This window comes from Motacilla alba, chromosome 6 (assembly GCF_015832195.1).
Source record: "Motacilla alba alba isolate MOTALB_02 chromosome 6, Motacilla_alba_V1.0_pri, whole genome shotgun sequence".
In the NCBI taxonomy this organism is placed as follows: domain Eukaryota; kingdom Metazoa; phylum Chordata; class Aves; order Passeriformes; family Motacillidae; genus Motacilla; species Motacilla alba.
This window is the reverse complement of record NC_052021.1, coordinates 7,477,034-7,499,065: the sequence shown is the minus strand read 5'-3', so window position 1 is coordinate 7,499,065 and position 22,032 is coordinate 7,477,034. Positions and strand designations below refer to the sequence as shown.

At 42.5% G+C, this 22,032-nt stretch overlaps 1 protein-coding gene across 5 annotated transcripts in view; it reads right to left on the bottom strand.

Moving 5' to 3' along the window:
* The window catches only part of FAM13C (family with sequence similarity 13 member C), a 117,287-nt gene extending 98,065 nt beyond the window's left edge, over nucleotides 1-19,222 (bottom strand). For 3 of the 5 annotated variants that reach the window (XM_038140033.1, XM_038140037.1, XM_038140035.1), the window contains exons 1-5: nucleotides 18,959-19,221; nucleotides 17,240-17,414; nucleotides 16,832-17,041; nucleotides 14,927-15,110; nucleotides 9,813-9,948 (exon numbers count right to left, since the gene is read on the bottom strand). In XM_038140033.1, the coding sequence (XP_037995961.1) occupies nucleotides 9,813-9,948; nucleotides 14,927-15,110; nucleotides 16,832-17,041; nucleotides 17,240-17,414; nucleotides 18,959-18,988 (735 nt within the window). In that variant the 5' untranslated portion in view covers nucleotides 18,989-19,221. Of the gene's footprint in view, nucleotides 1-9,812; nucleotides 9,949-14,926; nucleotides 15,111-16,831; nucleotides 17,042-17,239; nucleotides 17,415-18,958 lie in introns of all 5 variants that reach the window. The other 2 variants (XM_038140034.1, XM_038140036.1) reach the window with 2 other exon arrangements.
* Nucleotides 19,223-22,032: the final 2,810 nt, after the last annotated feature.

The window sequence follows — 22,032 nt, the reverse complement described above, 5'->3', positions numbered from 1 at the left end:
TGTGCAGAGCAGAAGGAAACACTGATCTTTTTTGTCAAGAAAAGGCTTTGGGGTGACCTAATCATGGCCATCCAATACCTGAAGGGTATTGCCCACAAAAGACATGAAACTTTTTACAAGAGCTTGTAGCGGTAGGACAGAAGGGGAAACAGCTTCAAGCTGAGAGAGAACGGGTTTCCATTCTTAGGGGAAGAAAAGCCAAAACAAAAACCCAAAACCAAAACAAAAAACATATTTTGGAGCAAGATCTGCAGAGCCACTCTGAGATGTGTTGAAGTAGGGAAGAAATTTTGCCATCCCTCTCTATGAGGAGCAATATGTATCACCTCCATCAGTATAAAACCTAATTTAGAGATAGGTGACTTCTCCTTGCTTCAATGCCATTTTAGAGCAAGAAGAAATAGTTTCTGAAGTGTGAAGTGAGTCGGAGTGGTGAAAACTTCCTCACATTTGTTTTAATTTAACAAGGAACAGGAAATAAAAATCTCACTAAATAAAAATAAGGTATGTCCCCCCATGCCAAGCATTTGTTCTAATTTGTCACATCCGTGTTCTCAAAGAGGTATATGACTCTGACTTTCAAAAAAAGGATTTGTGGAGGAGGCAAAAGTGAACAAGGAAAAGGGAATACCTAAAGACCTTGTTTCCAGAATTAATATTTTGTTCAGAGTAGAAAACTAAAACAGGGTGAGATGAGAACAGCACTCTCCATTTCTTTATGGAAGTGCAGGTTGTTGTGCAATAATTAATTTTTCCTTCTGTTTTCCATTACTTTCCCCTTTCAAGTAATTGAAAAGCCACAATTGAAGAATATGCAGGGACAGCAGCAGCCCTTCAACTCTGAAGTTCATTTTGACTAAAAAAAAAGAACCCCAGAGCTATACGAAAATTTCAAAGGAGGAAAGATTACATACTGTAGAATCCATTAAGTGGGAAGAAGTTGAAGAGATCCATCCTTCCCCTCAGTATTCTTAGGAGCAGACCTGTCCTGTAATTGAAGTTACCATATCTCACTTTGAAGAGTTTATTTTCTCTTTCTGGAGTGGCTCTGTCAGTGCCAAGCTCCTCAAGAGAGACAGCTTAATAAGAGTATAAAAAATGCTGCCCTTCTTTGCAGCACATAAAGGTCTTGTTATTTTTTTTCTTTGATTTTCATTCAAAATTAGCTTCTCTATTTTAAAGAAGTAATGTAGGTTTCACTGGAGAAAAACATAAGAATAACTTTGAAATGTGTGTCTCAGGTAAAAGTCCTCAGCAAAGGGTTTAAAAACAGAAATCAGAGCAAAGATTTGCAAAGTTATTTGTGGGGGATTTGGTTGTTTGTTTTGTTGGGGTTTTGGTTTGTTAATTGGTTTAGGTTTTTCCCTAAAACATGGCTTAGTAGACCCCTAAGCACACTTCTCAAAAACAGCATATCTGTGAATTTTAAGCATACAAATGAATTAATCTGCTCCTGGTCTTGCCATAATGAAGCAATCTGACTTCATGACAATTACATGGATCTGGATTTGCTGTAGACATTGGAAACAAAGAGACTTTACAAGGAATGACATTTTCGTGGATCAGACTTTAGATTTCAACTGCTTATGCTCTCTCTGGTCAGAAAGTGCAATGACTGTTACCATGTGAAGAGAGGGCATAAGAAACACTGGGAAAGAAGTCAACAGTGTTTGCTGCTGCTGAAGTTTTACTCAGGTTCCAGACAGAGCCAGAAGGAGATTTTGCTAAAAAACCACAAATTACTGAGGAGAGAAAAACAGTGAGCTGAGCCTATCTAGAATTCAGCAATTTACAGGTCCGTAAACAGCAGTTTTTACAAATTCTTTAGCCTTCTAACATAAACCATGCTTGGTGGTTGCAAAGGTTAATTAAACAGGTACAGCTCTTTACCATTCTGCAGCCCATTTAATATTGATTTTAAACACAGTTTATCTTTGTCTTCTCCCACCCTCCACCCTAACCAGCATTTTGGTTAAGATTGGAAGGCATCATGGAATATAAATAATCAGCAAAGTAGCCAGGAATTAAACTAAACATGAGCAACATCAAAGCAAGAATTGGAAGAGAAGAAAAGCAGCAGATTAGATATTTTTAACCAAGGAAATATTTCATTCATCCATCATTTCTTGCAATTAAGTAGTAGATTGCTTCCTATACTTTCCTAGAGAAAATATGCAAAACACAAACGTATTTTTATAGCTACTGTACAGTTTTCATTTACAGTGTGGTCCCTGTATCCAAATCCAGCTCACTCTCTATTATTGCTGCTTGGTCCTGTTGTATTGACCAAGGAAAAGGTTGTGAAGGTCGAAGCTATCCCTGGAATTCCCAGAGAGCCTAGAAATAAAATTAGAAATCAGGGAACCAAATAGATACCAAAAATGTAAAGAGTCCTAAGTCACAATTTCTTCACTTGATCTCCACTACAACTCTATGAAAATACTAAAGATATTGTATAAATCACTAATAGACCAAAATGTTTCTTTTTGGTTTCCTTTCCTTTTTTTTTTCTTTAAAGTAATTTTTCCCTTCAATGTAGTCCCACTCAATGTCTTTGGTGAAGGGTAAAAGAACACACAAAAATCCTAAAGTTACAGATTTAGAGCCTGTAAAGGACACACTGTGACATCTTCTGTCCTCCTCTACTTAGACCTCTACTTGCACAGCTTTCCCACCACCCTGCCTGCAGGGTTTGCACAGAGATCAGCCTTTCCCTGACCCAGTCCCTCTCCTGCCTGTGCCAGGCAGAGGTCCCAGCACTGCCCATCTTGGCTAACCTCAGCCTCTCTTGGCCCCCCAAGGGCAAGAAAGAGCAGAGGTCAGTTCTAAGCTGCAGATCTGGCTCCCTGCTCTGCCCAGCTTCCCACGTGCAAGAGCCACCCAAAAGCTGAGCTCCTGTGGCTGCTCTCACATGCTGGCACCAGCAGATCCCAGGCAGAGTTCCAGCTGCATACTGGAAGCACCAGTGGATCCAGCAACCCCTCAAGTGTTTCCTTATCCTAGCAGCTTCCTGAAAAACTCAGAGCTGAGCAGCATTCTCTGCAAAACCCTCTCCAGGCACAGCTGCCTACCCCAGCACTTGGCAGGGCAGCCTCAGGCCCATACTATGATTCCCCAGCATCCTTGTGAGCACATCTGCAGTCCTCTGGGAACAGGGCAACATCTAACTAAAGCAGATGGTCAGAGAAAATTCAAAGGTCAGGATTAAAGTTGCTGGCAGAACCTCGGCTTCAAGCATCCGTCTAAATTATCAGCCATAGAAGCCAACCCATGCATGCAAAACCAACTGCAGTAATACTTCCTTAAATCAAAAATGGCCTTGGAATGCTTTTTCCACTTTTTCCTCCCCAGTTTCTTTCCACAATTTTATTTTAAAAAGATGTATCAGTAAATCAAAGCAACTTGGACGTAACTTTTCTAACCACAGACCCCAGGGAGCAGGTGTAGCATGCAACTTCACCATACATTTCCTTTCATTTCTCATAACTTTTGGCTCAATTGCACTTGTATTTTTACTACAGGCATATTTCATCCCTTTCCTTCCCATAAAAAATAAAATAGAAAAAATAAAGGTACCCAGCATTTGATAGTTCTGGAATCTAGCAAAAATGCTGACTCATGAACATGCATTTCCATTTTTACTAGAAGCAAATAAATTGAACACTGCAGACTCCACTTAAGAGGAGAAAACCAAATAAACTGGGAGAGAGGGAAACTGCGTTAGGTTCTAAGATGCTAATGGCCTTTCAAGGTTCAGCCGAGCCTTTCTGCATGCGAGGCGATAAGTGCTGGCCCTCCTCTTCTCTCCATTGGTATTGTTGAAGTGCTTAAGGATGTTTGCGTACTTGCCAGAGTAGGCGAAATAAACTAATTACAGAGGAACAAAGCAGTCTAGGAACTGTCGGGTGTGGGAGACGCAGCGTGAGAAGGAACTGTGCATTCAGAATATGCCTATTAAATTCACTGTTGCACAGCTCTGTAACTAACTACAGTTAAATGATCTACAATTAACTACTGTTTAAAAAGAAGTTGGATTTTCTAATTTTCTGTATTATTTTTGACAGTGAATGTTTTTTCAGGTTTTTATTTTACTCTACATTTCTTGCCTGTTTTTCTGAAAATATTTCTCGCTTCTGACCCTAACCTTGCATGAAATGAAAAGCCACCAAGGGTTTAAAATAATCTTTCATCTCCCCAACTGTTACAGCTGAAGAGAAGTCAAAACGCTGAAATATTTAATGCTTATATATCATAAGCCTTTCAGTACAAATACATTTTATTTCCCAAGGGCTTGTTTTCCTATCGAAGACCTAATTTCTGATGGGTTTTTTTTGAGAAGTCTTTAACATCAGCAAACAAATCAAATTGCCCCTGTTCACCAAAGAGAAGGAACGTAAAAGTGGTAAGAGATTTTTATTGGCAGTCCTGCTCAGGTAAGGAAGGTGACACAAGCATAAAATAAAAAAGGCTTCCATTTCATAATGATTTAGAGGTGAATCCATACCCTTCCTTCATGCCTCTCTGATATCAATTAATTATCTGAGGAAGGAACAGGCTGATGCTCCCATACACTACAAAAATAGAAATGTAACACCTAATTTTAAGACAGGTTCTCGGAACACATGAAAGGGTTATGTCCAAAGCAAAGACAGCTCTGGAGTGAGAGAGAACAATGCTGACACCACGTGGAAGAAAACGCTGCTGGCTCCTTCCTCTACTGCTGACTTGAGATGCCTGAAAATCTTACACTTGGGTCAGGTGTTGTGGTAAATGTTTTAAACATCAGAGGAAGACCACACACATCCTCTGAAACCAGAGGTTTGTGTTACTCTAGTGGGTACACCAGCGGATTAGTTATAATCCTCTTCCTTGTAGCGTAGCTGATGTTAGTGAGCAAAGCAGCTGGCTGCTGCTGCCGTGAGCACAGCAGGTATAGCTCCCCTTCACAAACTGCAGATAAACATCCTTCATCTGTAATCTATACGGGTCCCGTAAGTCTGACTGGGGGGGAGCTTTTGATGCGCTCCATTCTCAGCCAAACTGAAAATGGGCATTCACAGAATGAGTAACAAAGGTGAGGCTCCACTGCGGTGGTTTCTATGCCCATGCTGCTTCAAAACCATTTCCCAAGCCACAGAAGGCCTGTATCAGTTACCAGTTTTAGAAAGACCTTCCCTTCTCACGCACTTTGTATCCTTTTGGAACAGCAGCCAGGGATCAGTGTGAGCAGCTCGTGGCACTGCCCGAGCTCTGCTCTTGTACCACTGACTGCAGCAAAGCCTCAGCATTTCAGCTCGAGCAACTCGCTTCCTCTGTGCGAGAGCTGCTTGTTGCAGTAAAGCACAGCCAGCAGTGGCCTCATTTGTCACACAGGGCACACCCTCTCTTGCCAAGCTTCTCTCCTAGTGCAGCCTTGCCCAGACCAAAAAAAAAAAAAAAAAACCAAACCAAAAAAAACATACCCAAAACCACCACAACCAACCAAAAAATCCCCACGCTTCTATGTACTGGGAAGGGTATAAGACAAAATTAATCAGCAGCACAACCCACCTGGGGGGTTGAAGTGTGTCAGCAGTGTCCCTGAGGAGTTGTCCAGCAAGTCAAGAGAAACCCCCAGCAATACTGGAGCAAATATTAAATCAGTGACATTTCCTCCAGACCCTGCAGGTCCCCACGAGGGGAGAGCAGGCACACTCGTCCTTTCCAAGTTACAGATCTCCAGCACAAAGGCCAGGCTGCTGCAGACCACAGGCACAGTGCAGAAAAGCTCTATTCCTTCCAGCCACAGGCAGCAAGGCTCTGGCACTGAACCCTTGAAAAGAGTAAAGAGTACCCCAGCCACATCCACTTGTGCTGTTTCAAGTCAAACTTCCCCAGCCTACAGCAGTTTTCCTCAAATCCTTATGCCCCACAGTCAGTAACATATTCTGCTGTGCTTCTCCAGAAGAGGAGAAATACATCTTTACAATTTATTGGCCTCAATGTTTGTGGGGGTAGAGGGCCTGCCTGCTTTGATCTCTACAAATGGTATTTTTCGTCCAGTCTTCTGGTTTGGTCAGTACTTAAACAGAAAATCAAAATGTACTGTTTAATGAGTCCATATTTTAGCAAGTTTACAAAGATTAGGGAAAAGATTTTTTTTCTGTGGAATGGGAAATAATATTAAGAAGTCCTTCTATAATGTAACAGCAATCCCCACAGATACCCTGACAAATCTCCTGGCAATTCACATGGCACATGCAGGGTTTGCTATGTTCACACCTAAAACCAACTAAAACATATCACTGTTAGGAAAAAAATTTAAATGAAAGAAAGTAATTAACACTTCTACAAATAGGAAATGGAACCATGTTCTCCTATCCAGGAAAAACTATTTTGACAAGACATTTTAGTCTAACCTGGAAACTTCAGATAATGAGATAATTCTGGTTAGTTGGTAGCTCATTTGTTCTGAAAGGTTCAGCTAATTCAACAAGAATTGTCATGGGATTACCAAAGTAAAACATCAGTTAAATATTGCTGTCCGCCACACTGAGATATTCCATTTGAGAGATCACAATTCTATTTTATGACAACTTCACATGTGTGAGGCACCACTTTTTTTTTTTTCACAGAACAGAGTTAATGCTGAAATATCCACATCCTCTTTGGAAAAAGCTAAACCCACAAGATTAACAAAGCTCTCCAGACCACAAAAGCCTTCCCAATAAAGCCATAATTGGAGCAGATGAAGTATCCATGAAATATTTAGTTGCACTCTTCTGACCAGCTCCAAACCACATTACAGTTTCAGATTTTCATTCCGAGTTGTCTGTGGTCAACCTGTAGGTCCAGGATACTGCCCAGCTCCACTTCCCCATTCCCTGGATCTCTGCAATCCCTTCAAAATAGGATTATAGGAAAATAAGATTGTAGAGAGCAGCCTTGCTGATATGTAGTGAAGTATGCATAAAAGGACAAAGCAAGAGAAGAGAACAAGAAACGAGACTCCTCTCCTCAGGGTGTAGGCATTTCTCCTAACCAAATCCATGCTTTACTGGGGATACAAGCAGTGGCTTGTAGGCACCCATAAATCATGTTCTTGTTTGAGGAGCAAGACAAAGATTCTGTGCCTACATCAGGAAGGATTCATCTATGACTTCTGCACAAACAGGAGATGCAGAAGAAACACATTCTTGAACTGGATGCAAAAAAAACATTCCATATTCAACTTTTATCTGGAATGTAAGATGCAGAAATGACAAATTGCTATTAGCAAGGTTTGACTCATAATTAAATTACACTATAGGAGTTAAGATAATCTTGCACACCTCCAACACAGCCATTGATATTCCTTGGCTTAAACACAGTTATTAGAAAGGCCTCAGGAGAAAACAGACACCGTGGTGCCTAACCTCTTTTTAAATAATTATTTATTCCAAACATGAAAATCAGTTTAGTACCAGTGCAGCTTTTGGGCTAGAACAAAAGATTATAGGACAGCTTTAAATGCTAGTGAATGCTCAGAAGCAGTGCAGTGGAGTGGGATAAAATCAAAATTTTTAAAAATGCATTAATAAACCCCACACACAGACACAAAACCCCAGCCTGGTAGGATTCTGCAGCATTCTGACTATTTTATGGGTGAAAAATATATGTACAATACACAGTAAAAAAAGGACAAGTTAAAATACATCATGGCTGGGTTATAACTTTAAACCACTATCTTCATATATAATTGGTGGCTGTAAATAGCCTACTGTCCAGCCTAGGGTAATAGTTCTGAACTACCAAAAAACTTAAACCCAAAACTTCTTCTCCCAGTCTGTCAGTCTGAGCACACACACAGTCAGCACACACAGTGTCAGTGGCATGGCTCCTGGAACTTGGAGACACTAACACCTCTGCTCAGGACAATCCATCTGCCCATTTCAGCCCACAAACAACACAATTGAGGGTTCAGTCTTGTCAGCTGTGTGACAGGCCTGCCAGACTGGCAGGGCTTTAGTTTGACAGAGCTCAGGTTAACTTTAAAACATTTAAATGAAAAAGAAAAAAAGACAACCCAACAAAATCAGAGGAATTAAGGAGTCCAAATGCAAGTATCTGTGTAAAAGCCAGTAAAAACAAGTTTCATTTCCAGGACGCAACAAGTAATCTGAGCCAGGTTTGCCATTTCACTTTTTGCTTGTTTTACTGGAAGAAAAACATGGACTTTTAATGTGTTTAGTTTGTAAACTTAACTTTGATGTTTCTACTTTAGTGGACCTTGAGCAATTGTTACATTATGAAAGATGAAGGGTACCTATCCAATGTGCTGGGTTTCCTGCCAAAAATTACAAAAACAAGATCAGCCACAGAATACTGAACTCCCTTCTCACCCACAGATGGGATTTCTTTCATAAGCTTACCTCAGAGCAGGAGAGTGCCCCATGGCTACGCCTTGTCTGAGGCTTTATTAAAGAACTTGAAAGCAGCTTTTCAGCAGAATTCTTTCCCACATCACCACATCTCCAGACAGACTGTGACATTTTGCAGAATTACAGAGAGTGAAGCTGGTTCTAAAACAAAAGCACTGCAAGTGAAAGCCTGGTTTCCTGGCTTCTCTAATACCTCTCCAATTTCTTTTAGCTGCTGATGCTTCCTCTAGCTTTGCAAACAGATGCCTTGGGACAGCCAATATTTTTATTTTGTGTTCTCATTTGAGTACTGGTTTCAGAAACTCCCAGAGGTGGTAGTGACACGGGACTTCTTCAGAGAGAAAGGGTAGCTGGAAGCATGGGCTCACTGTCTTAGAGTGAAACAATCCTAGTGCTACGATTGGGGCCATGTTTTGAGGCATTGAAGCAATATTTTAGAAACATCTTTTTATCAGTATAGCCTGTTCTTTATACCTGAATTTGTACAGGTTTTGTTTTCAAAGAAATCTTCCAAGGAGAATTACAGTCCCAATATTCTCTTTGGGATATGTAATATCTTCTAAATACTGACTTTGACTTTGTATTAGAAGTCTGGTAGCTTTCCTTAACAGGAATACTTGGAGAAAGAAGCCAGAAAATTATGGAGTCATAAACACGAATATCATCATCCACACTCACATGCAGTGCTAATCTCTTCCACAGTCCCTCACTTGACCTGGCACACTGCTGCCAGCCTCACCATGAACCTCAAGGATCACAAAACTGCACTGTGAAGTATTAAACTGCAGGGTTTGCTACATTTCCTTCATGTTTTTTTCCAAAAATCAATTTCAAGTTAAGCAGCAATGATACACCACATCACAAAGGGAAAACGAGATTTATATTGACCCTCTCTCTAAACCAGGATTTGTCTATCATGTTTCTTGCACCACAAGGTTTTCAACAAAGAGGCAAAAAAGGAATCAAAGTGCTCGCAATGCTTTAGGAAAGAAAATGCCCAAGGAGAGGCTGGAACACACAGAGTGAATTCTAAAAATTAAGAGACGGGTTTCAGTCCTTCTGGTTTTGCTTTCCTGCATCATCAATGTATAGACAAAAACACATACAAAATAAAATGAGTTTCACTCAAGGAAAAATCCAGTGGCTGTGATCCAACAAAGCTTGGCATTAATATATTTAAAGTAGAACAGCTTGGGATTTTCTTCTGGACTTTTTGCTTTTGTGCTTGCATTTTTTTCTCCAAATTAGAATTTTAACACTCATGTTTCCTCTCCAGCTTAGGTATATCATGAATATTTACATTGCTGGCTACAAGCTACAGTCATTAATTACACTATGTATAAGCAAATGTATTTCCAGTTCTGGGTTTCAACCTCATGAAGCACTTTTGATTTCTTGCTGTAACTTTCTTACCTGAAGGCCATCTGCTTGTCTCTGTGAGAAGCAAGGGTTCAGGTCAACAAAAAGCATCTCCTGGTGTTGGAGCAAATACAGCAGGAGGCCATTGTAAAGCCTTTGTTCTTCACAAGCCAAGGGACTGACAGGAATCCTAAAGGAAGAGGAGATGGATTAATCTCAGGAGCTCTCAGATCAGGGGCTGGTCATGGGTGACACAGGGAGCCCTCCCAGTAGCCAAGATAATTCAGCGAAGCAGCAATTGCTGGGACAGTGACCACTGGAGCTTGGGGGGGTTCACAACAGCAGGAGCTTCACAGGGACAGAGCCCCAGCTTTGCTGCAATGGTTCACAGCACAGTGAATCCTTGTGGCAGCACAGCAAAGGAGTTCGAACCTGGCAGGAACTCAGACACAAGGTTCAAAAAATCAAGGGTGAAAAGGACAGGCAAAAAAAAAGCGCCCTATCAATCTGCCATTGCTCACTGGCATTGGGGTGGAAAGAGTGGGTTTGGTCTACCTTCATTTATGAAGGTGAGCTTTGATCACTAGAATGTCTCATTACCAGAACTGTCTGGGGAAAAAAAAAAAAAAAAAAAAAAAAAAAAAACACAGGTAATAAACTGCTTCAGTGTATTAATTTATAAATCCACAGACATCAGTCATATCAGGAAGTGGAAATTCCAGATGTTGCCATTAACCATGTTGAGTTTGGGTTGATTTTTTTTTCTTTCTTGATCTCCCCACATTTTGAGTTTTTTTTATGAATAGTAGTTGAATTTTTACTGTCCCCATCAAGTCAGAATAATTTAATTAAAAGGATTCTTGATAAAGGATTTTAATCTCAACCCCTGAAGGACTTGTGTATTCCCCCCTGCCAACTATTTGGAAGCTTGGAGAACATTTACATAAATGCTGTGCCCTTAACGGAGCTTCTCCAGCCATGCTGCACCAACTCAGTTACACCCAGCACAATATTAATATTTAAACAAGAAATTCATAAACTCTGGAGACTAATGTGGAGCGTGAATACACCAGTCTTCTGTTTGCCAAATGAGTACATTCATTATTCATTTGCAATTTTAAAGTACAAATATACACATTGGGCCCTGTCCAATTCCTTTCATTCGTGTTCCTCTTTTGTAAACTTACTGTTGTTTCTGTAAGGACTTAAGTTTGGGCTCCTTTTGGAAGCAGAAGGTTTAAGCAGGGTTTTAGCCAGGTATAACATAGATTTACAGGATGAACCACCGTGTCATCAGTTCCTTCGTTAGGATTAGTTAACATTTCTCTTTCTTGCATTCCCGTTTTTCTTGGGATGGACTCAGTTTCTCCACAATAAACAAGGCTGCTTGTAAAACCTGGTTGACTGAGCAATAGCCTTTGCTGCATACAACAATCCTAAGAGATTATTCATCGCTTACCAAACATCAACACCCTCAGCTCACAGGCCAGACAAGCAATATTTTTAGTCCTTTGTCTTCTTTTTCAGCTTCTTTCGTTAGCTTAGACATCTGTTCCTGAATCCACCTCTACCAGCTGTTAACTCCTTGCCAGAAGGAGCACTGCACAAGCTATTCAGGAAGATAAAGGGCTCTCAGACCACTCATTGAGTCCTCCTTTCCCTTATTAGAAGCCTGTGTTTGAGTGCCCAGTTCTCATTCCCTCCTAAAACAGATCTGAACTATAGACTGGGATGAGACAGCTGACTCCAAATATTTATGTCTCATCAGCAGATATTCAGGGTGCCAACAGGTGTGCATTCCAAATATAGAAAATACACTTTTTGTTTTCTCTTTAGCCACCTTCCACGGTGACTTTCAATTAATTTTGTGAAATAATCACTTCCTCCCTGTTCAGATACTCCTGCTGCTACCAGAAATTCTATTATTGGGGTGACAGGTTCCCCCACTGCTAAATCCAGGCATGTGATCCTAGGAAGAGCAGAGCTACCGAAGTGTATTCTGCACTTCCCTACAAAAGCCCCATAATCAGTTGTAGTACAAATCCCAGAAGAACGCTCATTGCAAATAAGAAACAAGTAAAACTTGACCATCAGGAATTAGCTACTGGTTTTCTTGAGTGAGTCTAAAACTTTCAAAGCTGCTTTGCCACAAAGTGCAGCCTAAAAAGTCCACATAAGTCCCTTGCCTTGGCTTTGTCCAGGAGGTCTGCCAAGGTTCCCTGCCGCCACAGGCTTGCTGCAAATTTACAGAAACAATGAGTCAAAGTGAGTGGAAGCAAACAGCTGGCTGGCTGCAGTCCTTGTGCACTAAGCAAGAATTGCTTACCGAGACCAGAACTAAAGATCTCTTTACCAAGATGAAGCATAACAAAGTATCCATGGAAATTTAAGTAACATCAGTCGGATCTGATAAAAGCGTTCTCCTAAGAATTTACAGATACTAGGAGAACAAAACCAGTTTTCCAAAATCCTCTAACTAGACTTTCAATATAATACCTGTGCTAAGCCTTATAATTTTTGTGCTACAATAACAATAGCTACAAATCACAAAGCATGTGCAGTTTAGACTCATACTGTACAAAGTTTAATATTCTAATTTTGTGGTCCCAAGGCCTAAGATGGTTCCATGTTCTAACTACAGAATGTTCCTACTCACAAATAAAAGTGCCAAAATATTGAGACAGGTGATAATCATAGACTAAATTTCTTACCTATTTATATTCTAGTGTAAATTCTAAGTAAAACAACTCACAAACAACTTTGTTTAGTTGTTCAGTGCCAAAGAAGGAAGAAGTAATTTCACAAAAATGCAGATTGCCAGAATACATGAAGAACAGTTTTGACACCTGCAATGAATTTATGCTCTATGAGGAGCTGCCATTACCTCCAGAAGGTTAATTCCAGCAATTGCACGGAGCACACATTTCTGCAGATTAAATCTAGAAGCAGTTTTTTTCTATAACCTTCACATTTACACTGAACAACTATAGCAAGTACTACCAACATGTCCCAATTTCCTACACTCTGTCTGCCAAATGTTTCATAATGTGTCAGATAATTGCATTAATTCTTGCTCCGAAAGACATAAAGGATATTTATGACTTTTTCCCCTGTGTCAGCAGATAGGATTTGCCACAGCTGACTACCTTGAATTTTGCTGCTGTACAGGACAATACCCATGATTTATTCTGAATCATTGAATGCCTCAGGTCACTCAGCAGGAAGTGGTATAGAGCAATCTCACTGACAGTGCCAGTTTCAAGGCTCTCCTCTCCGCCCAACTACCAAAAAGGTGATTTTTCATAACCCTAGGAGGTAACTCAACAAGCACAGCACTGTGGTGTTAAATGTTTTACAGAAAAAAACCCTGAGCTCCAGATTTACTGGGTTGCCTCCCAGTGCTGGTGAGATCAGAACGACTGTAAAGAGGTGAAGATAACATTTATAGGGCAGACATACTTCTATTTATGGTAGCTGTTGTCTTGACAGCTCACTGGCAGGGAAACCCTGTGCTGATTGGTTTCAAGGCCTCTCAGACAGGTCATTGCCACAAGTGCTCATTTTAGCACTGGATGTACCTTAAAACCAGGCAGAGGCACATGTTCAGAAGTAGCTGGGCCATGTCCCAGAAGAGTTATTTGAAGAGATATTTAAAAACTGAAGCACTCAATCAATAAGGGAGCACACTGGATTCTTATGTGCAGATAGAGGAATCAGTGGGCACACATTGAGATAATTTGGGAATGGAGATAAAGGAGCGAAGTCTTCTTGCACTCATGTGCATGCACAGGAGCCCCAGGTGAGAGCAAGTGTCACCTGATGGCAGAAAAGTCACAATCAGTGAAGTGCTTTTTGAGTTAATGCAGGGGCCAAGGGATAGATTTGTGGTGAAGGCCTTTTAGTATCAGCCAATGCTCATAGGTATCACCACACAACTAATCCAAACACTGATAAATAAACCTCCTCTGTCTCCACTCATTTACTAACTTTAGCATTCAGATGTTAAGGAACTTGGGTCTGGCTGCAGAACTGCTTTTTTCACTGCTGAATATCCTCCATGGTGAGGCTTTTTCCTAGAGGACAGTGTGGCATAATTCCAACCACACCACTTCTTGTTGGATTCACTTCCCTTGCTGTGCTTTTGTTAAAAAATATAAACTTGTATCACGTCCAAAGGTCAAATTCTGGTAGACCTGGTAATAATCCCACAGAGCAGGAAAACAGAGACCACATATAGAGACCTATGAAACAGCAGCAAGGCTTAAAAGTCCATTTCCACAAAACAAAGCCGGTCATTGATGCTGGGCACCAATTTTGCTGAATATATACCTTTAAAATGAACTTGGCTTGCCATAAAACACCCAACTGAATAACAAGGCTTTTTTACTGCATACAAGATATTAACTGCTAATAAATATATTTTGTGAAGTGTCATTGGCTTATAGTTCATAATAACTTGGCATGGCTGTGATCCACTAAAACAAAGATTTACAAGTTTTAACAGGTATAAATATTTTAACATCCTCTAGTGTCAACAGTGAAAGGGAAAATCCTCCATTATCTGATCACACTAGGCTGTTCCTTCTTATCACCTTGACTTGCTTGGCATGGTGTCCCACGCCTCCTCCTTTTTAGCTTCCAGTTTTGTGCCCACTCACCACTACCCCACACATGACTTCTCTAGCTCCAGCCAAATGCTCACTGCTTGCAAGCTCAGCTTGGATGCCAACTTGAATTTTAGTGGCAAGGGCAGAATGAGTTGCTTCTCTTTCTTGATATCAGGGATTAATTTCTCTGATATCAAATGCTGTTACAAAGCCAAAGTGGGGGTGAGCTTTTCAGAATCAAATCCAACAACTAAGTAGCCCCCACAGCCAGCACTTATCTTGGTTTAGATAAGATAAGTAGTTGTCATTAAACAGCTGTTAAATCCCTCATGTCTCTTCATATGGTTTCTTAACTTGAGGCTTGCCCCGTCTAGTCAGTGCCCAACAGAATGAAAATGGTCAGCCAGCTCAGAACCTGCCCCATCTGCCCACAATGCACCATATAAACACTGAACTTACAGAATGCTCCACTGTCTATTGGACACAGAGTTACGACAGAAACCTCCCTGTGAGGTGTGACCTTGTTGTGCTGTTTGAGGCAGCTGAGTAGAGAGGACTCACTTGAACAGGGCAGGTCCAAACACGATGGCCAGGTTTTCCAGAGTCATGAAATTCACTGCACTGTAGGTTGCTACCTTTAACAGGAAAGCAGACAGGAACTGAAGAAGGTTTTGATGGGCTTTGGGCAGGCAGCTGAGCAACTGTCTCAGGTTCTCTATGCATTCTGTTGTGTTGATTTTGTGCTCTGGGGGAAAAAAAAACCAAACAAAAAAACCCCCAAATTTATAACATAGATATTCCTCATACAACACAATTTCATCACAGACATTAGATATAACTAAGAAGGAAGGTTTTAAAATATATTAGAACAAATGAAAGAATAAATAGGTCTCAAACAAGGATTTTGTACGCTAAATTTTGACATATGTTTTTCACTTATGAATATTTAAGAACCATGGATTTTCCAGATACTGAGTTTTACACTCACTGTTTTTCATATTTTTCCTCTTAAGGCAAAATCATCCAGCACTTTCTGCTTTTCTAAAGAAATTGCAGGCAGGAGTCATGTACCTAAATCCTCAAAGCTGCCTTGAAAGACGGTACAAGGTTGTCAGCCTTGACTCTCCCAAGAGATTTTACACATGCTGTATGATTCTCATTAAGAGGAATGAGAAATTGTAGCCTTTCAGCCCCACATCATCTTCATTTCCTGACTAATTGGTAGCTCTCAGACTCAAAACATCTTTGCTCTATAAATATGCAACTGCAGTTACACAAGAGATGCTTAAAATTCTAAATTGGGGATACTTAACATTTTCTTGGTTCTCATTCTTCAAAGAAGGGTAACAAGGCAGAAAATGGGTTCACAAACAGCTCCATTTGATCAGCAGTTCTGTATCAGTAGGATAAAGTCTCCTGGTTACTAGAATTGAGATGACAGCACTGCTCAATAATTGGCAGCTGATGCTCAAATTTGCCATAGATCACCAGGACACATCTGTGTAGCTTTGACATTGCTTATGAGCAAATCATGCCCTTGAGGGTTATTTTAGCCCCAGAAAACACATTCTGCACAGGCCAAGGCCCATGGTGCTCAACTGATTAATGAGCGAAATGGAAAAGGGGACGAAGAGGAAAAAATAACTTTAAAAAATAACAGCAAGACTGTCCAGGGTAATAAAAACAAGGTGCTCACAAAAGCCCTCACGTTCACTTTCACGGACCATGAAACTGCTTCCTTTCTCCTTCTTTGTAAACTCCTACACGGGCACTTCAAACAAAAGCAGCCTGCAAAGCAACCCACAAAACCCATTTATTGGTATGCAAACACCTGAATTAACTACCAGTCAGAATCACCGGGCAGGCTGAGAACAGAGCTCAGCCACTGCAGGCATGAATGGGGAACAGGCAGAGGGCTGCTGGGGTGCTCTGGGCTTTGCATGCTGCTTCACACACTGCTGTCCAAGATTGTAAGAGGACTGGAAAAATAAATGCTAACTAAAACCACAGTTCTAAATAAGAAGAGTGATGTGCAGAAAAACCTCCTTTAACAGACAACGTTAAATAAAAAATAGGCTTCAGCTTGAAAAAAGAGAAGTGAGGCAGTGGCTATATAAAGACACAAGCAGTATTATGTCGGCGATTACATTAAAACTAAAAATATTATCTCAGTAACTAGCATGGTATACAATTTAAAAAAGAAAGCATGCAGCAGATGAGCTTTTTTTTAAAGAAAACAGGATTGGATTGCAGGATTCATTGCCACAGGAAGGAAGGGAATACAAAAGACTCAATGAATTTTAAAAAGACTGTAGATAAGTTCATAGATGCCTGGTCCCTCCAAAGCAATTAAACATCAGCTTCAGGTTAAGGAAACACAAAACCTTGTTTATAGAAAGTGTGATGAACACATTATCCACCACTGTCAGAGAACGGACAGAAGCTTGGAAAGTGCCCTTTCTGTACCTTGGAAAGTTTTTAGCAAGCCAGAACAAATATTGTCTGGAAAAACAGCCACTGGTAGTTCTTTCAGGAAGAGCTTCAGCAGACTGGCCACAGAATCAACATCTCCATCATTAACAAGGTCTACTTTTTCCCCTTGATTGTACTTCTGCCTCAATTCCTTGATTTTATTTGCTGAGCCACCAACCCGAAATATACCGACACGCTCCAGACCTGTGTAAGAAATGCAGAACAATAAGCAGTGCTCGTTTGTGCATCTTTGTGCTGAGAACTGGAGTTCAAAAAGCAACAGCTCCTTAAAGAAAGCACAATAACTTTAAATAAGGATTTTTCAGCATTTACAGCTGAAAAGTAAAGCTTAAACAAAGAATATCAGTTTCCAGAAGCCAAGCAGGAAAAAGATGAACTTACCAAATACCTCCAGGTACTCCACCATCTGTGTTACAAGAGAAGGAACCCCACATTGCTTTGCATCCTCTACAAGGGTTTCCAGAGGAACACCAAATGTGCATCTTTCTCTGCTGAACTGTAGCTCTGGTGAAACTTTATTTGTTGTGTGCCTAACTTGTATAGAAGAGAATGATTGCTGGGGAATAAAAAGAGGCAAGTGGTAAACATTGACTGGCTTTTACTATTTTAATCTCCAAAAATCTACCACCTTGGTAAAATTATTGTCTTCTTTGTAGCATCTTAGTACAGATTTTTATTTTTACTGTATATTCTTACTAGTATTCTTCTGTAGAGCTGAGGTGAGACCTTTGATGGGGTAAACTCCAGTAAAGCTCCCTCACCCCCACAGTCAGGGAAAACGGGGCCTTGTGTTGAGGCAGATGGGCCGGTCAGGACAGAGAGGGGTCACTACCCTGCAAAAGAGCCCCAAAAGTCAGGAAAAAACTGACCCTGTGCTGGTGCACAGCCTTCCAACTCCATGAAATATGTGAATTTCTACCCAATTCCTGCAGATAAAAAATACAAGATTCATGACGGAGCCTGAAGTGGAATTTCAGTGGTGGCCATGGCACAAGCCTCGGAAGAGGTTCCTTTCTGCTCACCCAATTATTCCAAATTTCTTACCCCAACAAACGATGCAAAAGCATAAGAAATCATGAACCCCTTGCACTTTTCACCCTGCCTGATGAAGGAAGCTGCTTTTCCATCCTACCAGAGCGTGGGACGGGCAGTCTGTGGGCTCTGGTGGGGCTCCTGTCCCTGAGGGCGGCTGAGGGGCTCCGTGAGGATGGGGCTGCCCCGCGTGGCACAGCCAGCTCTGCAGCCCCTCAGGGCCACCTGGGTAGTGTTTAAAAGTATATATCCAAGTAGATGCTTAGATACATTTTTAAAATAAATATAATAACTATATATTTAATGATAATATCCCTCAGGAATATTTTTAAAAAGGGGAAATTCTGCCCGGCATTCAGAAAGGAGTCCCGGCTGCCCTGGCCTCTTTCCCACCTCCCCTAAGCCCCTTGCGGGCCTCAGAGGCAGGTGCCGTGACCCTCAGGAATTGCTGCATTTCACCCTCATTCCTACCAGGCAATAAGAGCAGAAATCCAAACCAGGAACACATGGATTTACCATCTCTGCACCAAGACTATTTAAACATATCTAAAGGGGATTTTTAATTTTTTTTTTTTTTTGGTAGCATTATCTCAAACCAGCCTCTTTTTCAATGTTTTTATCACTATGTTTCCAGAAGGAAAAGGGAAAGATTTCCCCGTGGGTTTGAAGCTGAACTGCTGTAGTGAAGCTGTTTTTCACACACGCCTGCAGCAAAGCCATGAGCTGGAGCTCCAGGCCAGCCCTGCTGCCATGGCAAAAGCACACACAGCACTCGAAACACCCCAGGCCATTTTGCTCTTCCAGTACATAGCAAAGCTTAGGCTGTGATGTTAGTGTTACAGCAGGAATAGTTATCTAAAAAGAACAAATATCAGCTCTTGCCAAGCATATTTTACAGCATTTTTGTATATAAGCTACAAGGTGTTACAAAAAGCCTCTAAAATATCTGTGCACCACGACTGTAAATCCCTCCCCTTTCCCTTCTCAGATGCAGCAGCCCTTCAGCCTTCTCAGAAAGGAGGAAGGGTGTGAGAAAGGAACAAAGCAGCCAGATTTAAGTTCACTTACACAGATGGAAAGGGAGGCGCCTGCTCCCATGTCAGGCTGCAGCAGAGTGCCAGTGTCTCAGCTGTGCTGCTCCAAGGCACCATCACTTTTCTTCCCCTCCACAAAGCCGTGCAGCCTGGCCAGAGCTAACTACAGCCATTGGGCCGTTCCTCTGCAATTAACTTATCATGGTATAATTGCCAGGCATCACCTTAATCAGTGGTTTCCCTCCAGAGTCGGTGGAAGGTAGAAATTAACTTGTAGTAAAAGAGGGCTCCTTGCAGCCAGCACTTCCCTGTGGAGGCACCTTGCACAAGCTGAGGGCTGAGTTACCACCAGGAGATGTTTCCATGGCACCTACCACACACAATGCCACAGCTTCCCAAGCCACACTGATCCTGGGCCTGGTATTTGCTCTTGAGTGGGTTTCTGCAGTGCAGGTTTGCAGATATTCCTACTGCCTGCTGTCCCTCCTGCCTGCTACAGCAGCCAGGAAAATACTGGGAGGTGGCCCTCTATATACACATTATAGCTACTTGTTTACATAACACATACACAATCATTTCAGCCAACACATGGGTAAGTACCCATACAGTTATTTTAAAATATAAAGAGGCAATTAAGCCTAACACTCTTTATAATTGTTTCAGATACAAAGCATTGTCCTGGGAAATAAGTCATAAAGAAGAAATGTTGCAGTAAAATCTATTTGGGGGAGATTTTTACACAAGCTTAGTAGGTACCCATGAAACAAAAGCAGAACACACGAGACAAAGAAAAAGGTAGAGATGCTGAGCCAGACCCCCTTGGTGGAGCACTAGCAAAGCAGGAGTTACTCCAACACCACACTGGTGCAGCACAGAGACCAAAGATAGTTCCCTCTTCCTTAGCAGAAGGAATACCACTTAAAAACTAATGCAGAATTTCAGCCCACTTACCTCTCCACAAGATCCCACAATAAGGTCTGAAGAATGCTGTGGTTTAGAGCTTCCTTTTTCTATCTAAGGAGCTAGCCCCAGAAAAATCCACGTCCTCCCCACAACCTCAGCCTGTCCTATCTCTGCAGGCAAGCTCCACCTATGGCCATCACCACAGCTGTGGCTACTTAGCTTGTTAAAAATGCGGTGCCCATCACCACAGCTGTGGCTGTTTAGCCTGTTAAAAATGCTGTGCCCATCACCACAGCTGTGGCTGTTTAGCCTGTTAAAAATGCTGTGCCCATCACCACAGCCGTACCTGTTCAGCCTGGCTTCACCTCTGCAGCCCAGCTCCACCCGTGCCCACCACCACAGCTGTGGCTGCTCAGCCTGTTCAAGCTGCTAGGCCCACAGGAGGTCCTGGGGCTGATGGTGCTGTACCCCAACACTGCTAATATGAGTGATAAAAGGCAGCATAAAGGGTGTTGGCCCTCCCACCTCAGCAGTGTGAGTGCCCTCTCACTGGGTGGTGTTGTGTGCTCGTGGCTGGGAGGGCACAGGGGGCATTTGGTTGTGACATCCCCTCCCTGCTGCACTCAGCTCCTCTGCCCTGCAGCCACCATGAGCAGCGCTTGCCCAGCCTCCCTGCCCTCAAACCCTTTATGGCTGTGTTTGCAGGGCAGCTGGAGCACCAGCAGCTTCCCCCACCTTTGCAAGGTCCCTTTGGGATGGATCATAGCACCCGGCACTCAGAGTCACCTTAGCTGGCCATGCCTGTGAGCCTGCAGAGATCTGCACTCTGCAGAGAAACACATCACAAAGAGACCTGTGCAAAACCTACAAAACTGGAACAAAAAATGTTCAACTCCCTAACTCTGCTACCTGCCCCACAGTACATTCTGATTTTCCATCTTACTGGATGGCATGTGACTACATCCTGCTGGCATGTCACTCCCCCCTGCTGCAGGTCAGTGTGTAAACTGTAGGCAAACACCTTTTGAACAACAAATTCTCCACCTGAGCAGCAAACACAAATTTTATCTGTTGACTCATGGCACGGCAAACAGGCAGCAGACACTGCAATCAACCCCTTGGTCTCGACTGCTCCCGTAGCTCCAATTATTGAAGAATTTGCTTTCAAGCGCTGCCTGCAAGCCCCGGCAGGGCTCAGGGAGGATGCGGCCAGCCCCGTTCCCTGGAAGCCCGCAGCAGCTAGAGGGCACACGAGGCTTGCAGAGAGGAGAGGTGGTCCTGCAAGCCCCGCTGCGGGCACGGCAAGGAGCCCGACCCTGGGCAGGGTTCTCCTTTCACACCAAGCAGCACGGGCCGGAGGGATGATTTCTCCTCTCACTGCAGTTGTACAAAAGAGGAGGAGGCTGCAGGCAGCGCAAATTAAACATATAACTGCTCATGATGTATGGCTGAAATTACAACCCTTCCTTCACAACCTCTGGATCAAAGTCAGCCCCTGCAGGACTTCAGATGTATGAAAAGGATGTGTGGTGCTTTTGAGAAGACACCCTGACTTCAAGGGCCACGTCTAAATTAAAAGCAAAGCTTTTGGTCTCGCAGCACCCTGCTGCCCAGGGGAAGGCTTGTGAGGAGAGGCAGGGCCCCAGCCTGGCTGTGCTAGGGGCTGGACCAGCACCAGGGGCTGCCTTTGTACTCTCTCCACTGGGGCCACTCCAGCTGCTGAATGGGCTACTTGTGAGGGTTGCTGATGTTTCAAAAAGATAGAGAAAGGATAAACACGGAAGGAAACCAGAAAAGTTGAGTTTTGCTTCTTAGAAAACCAGGTTTTTACAGCAGCATTAGGAACAGCAGGATCCCTGTGAGAGAGGGCAGAGGTAAATCCACTGTCGGCAGCATTAAAAAGCAACAGCAGCAAGAAAAACAATTAACTCTCGAGGCTTCATGGTTCATTCAAGTTTTCCTTCAAAGCCGCAGGCAGCCTGCTCTGCTAACTTGGTGATCTGTGTCTCAGCTTCAGGAGTCTCCAAGCATCCAGCCAAGGAGGAAGGAAAGCCCTTGGTGGTGGGTAGGAGCCAAGCAGGGAGTGCATGCCCTGCAGGGAGGCTGCCCTGGGATGTGATGTCCACAGTCCTGCCATGGCCCACACCCCACTGGAGAAGCTCTGGTGGCTCTGGATTAGCACTGGGGCAAGCAGCTCTGCTGATG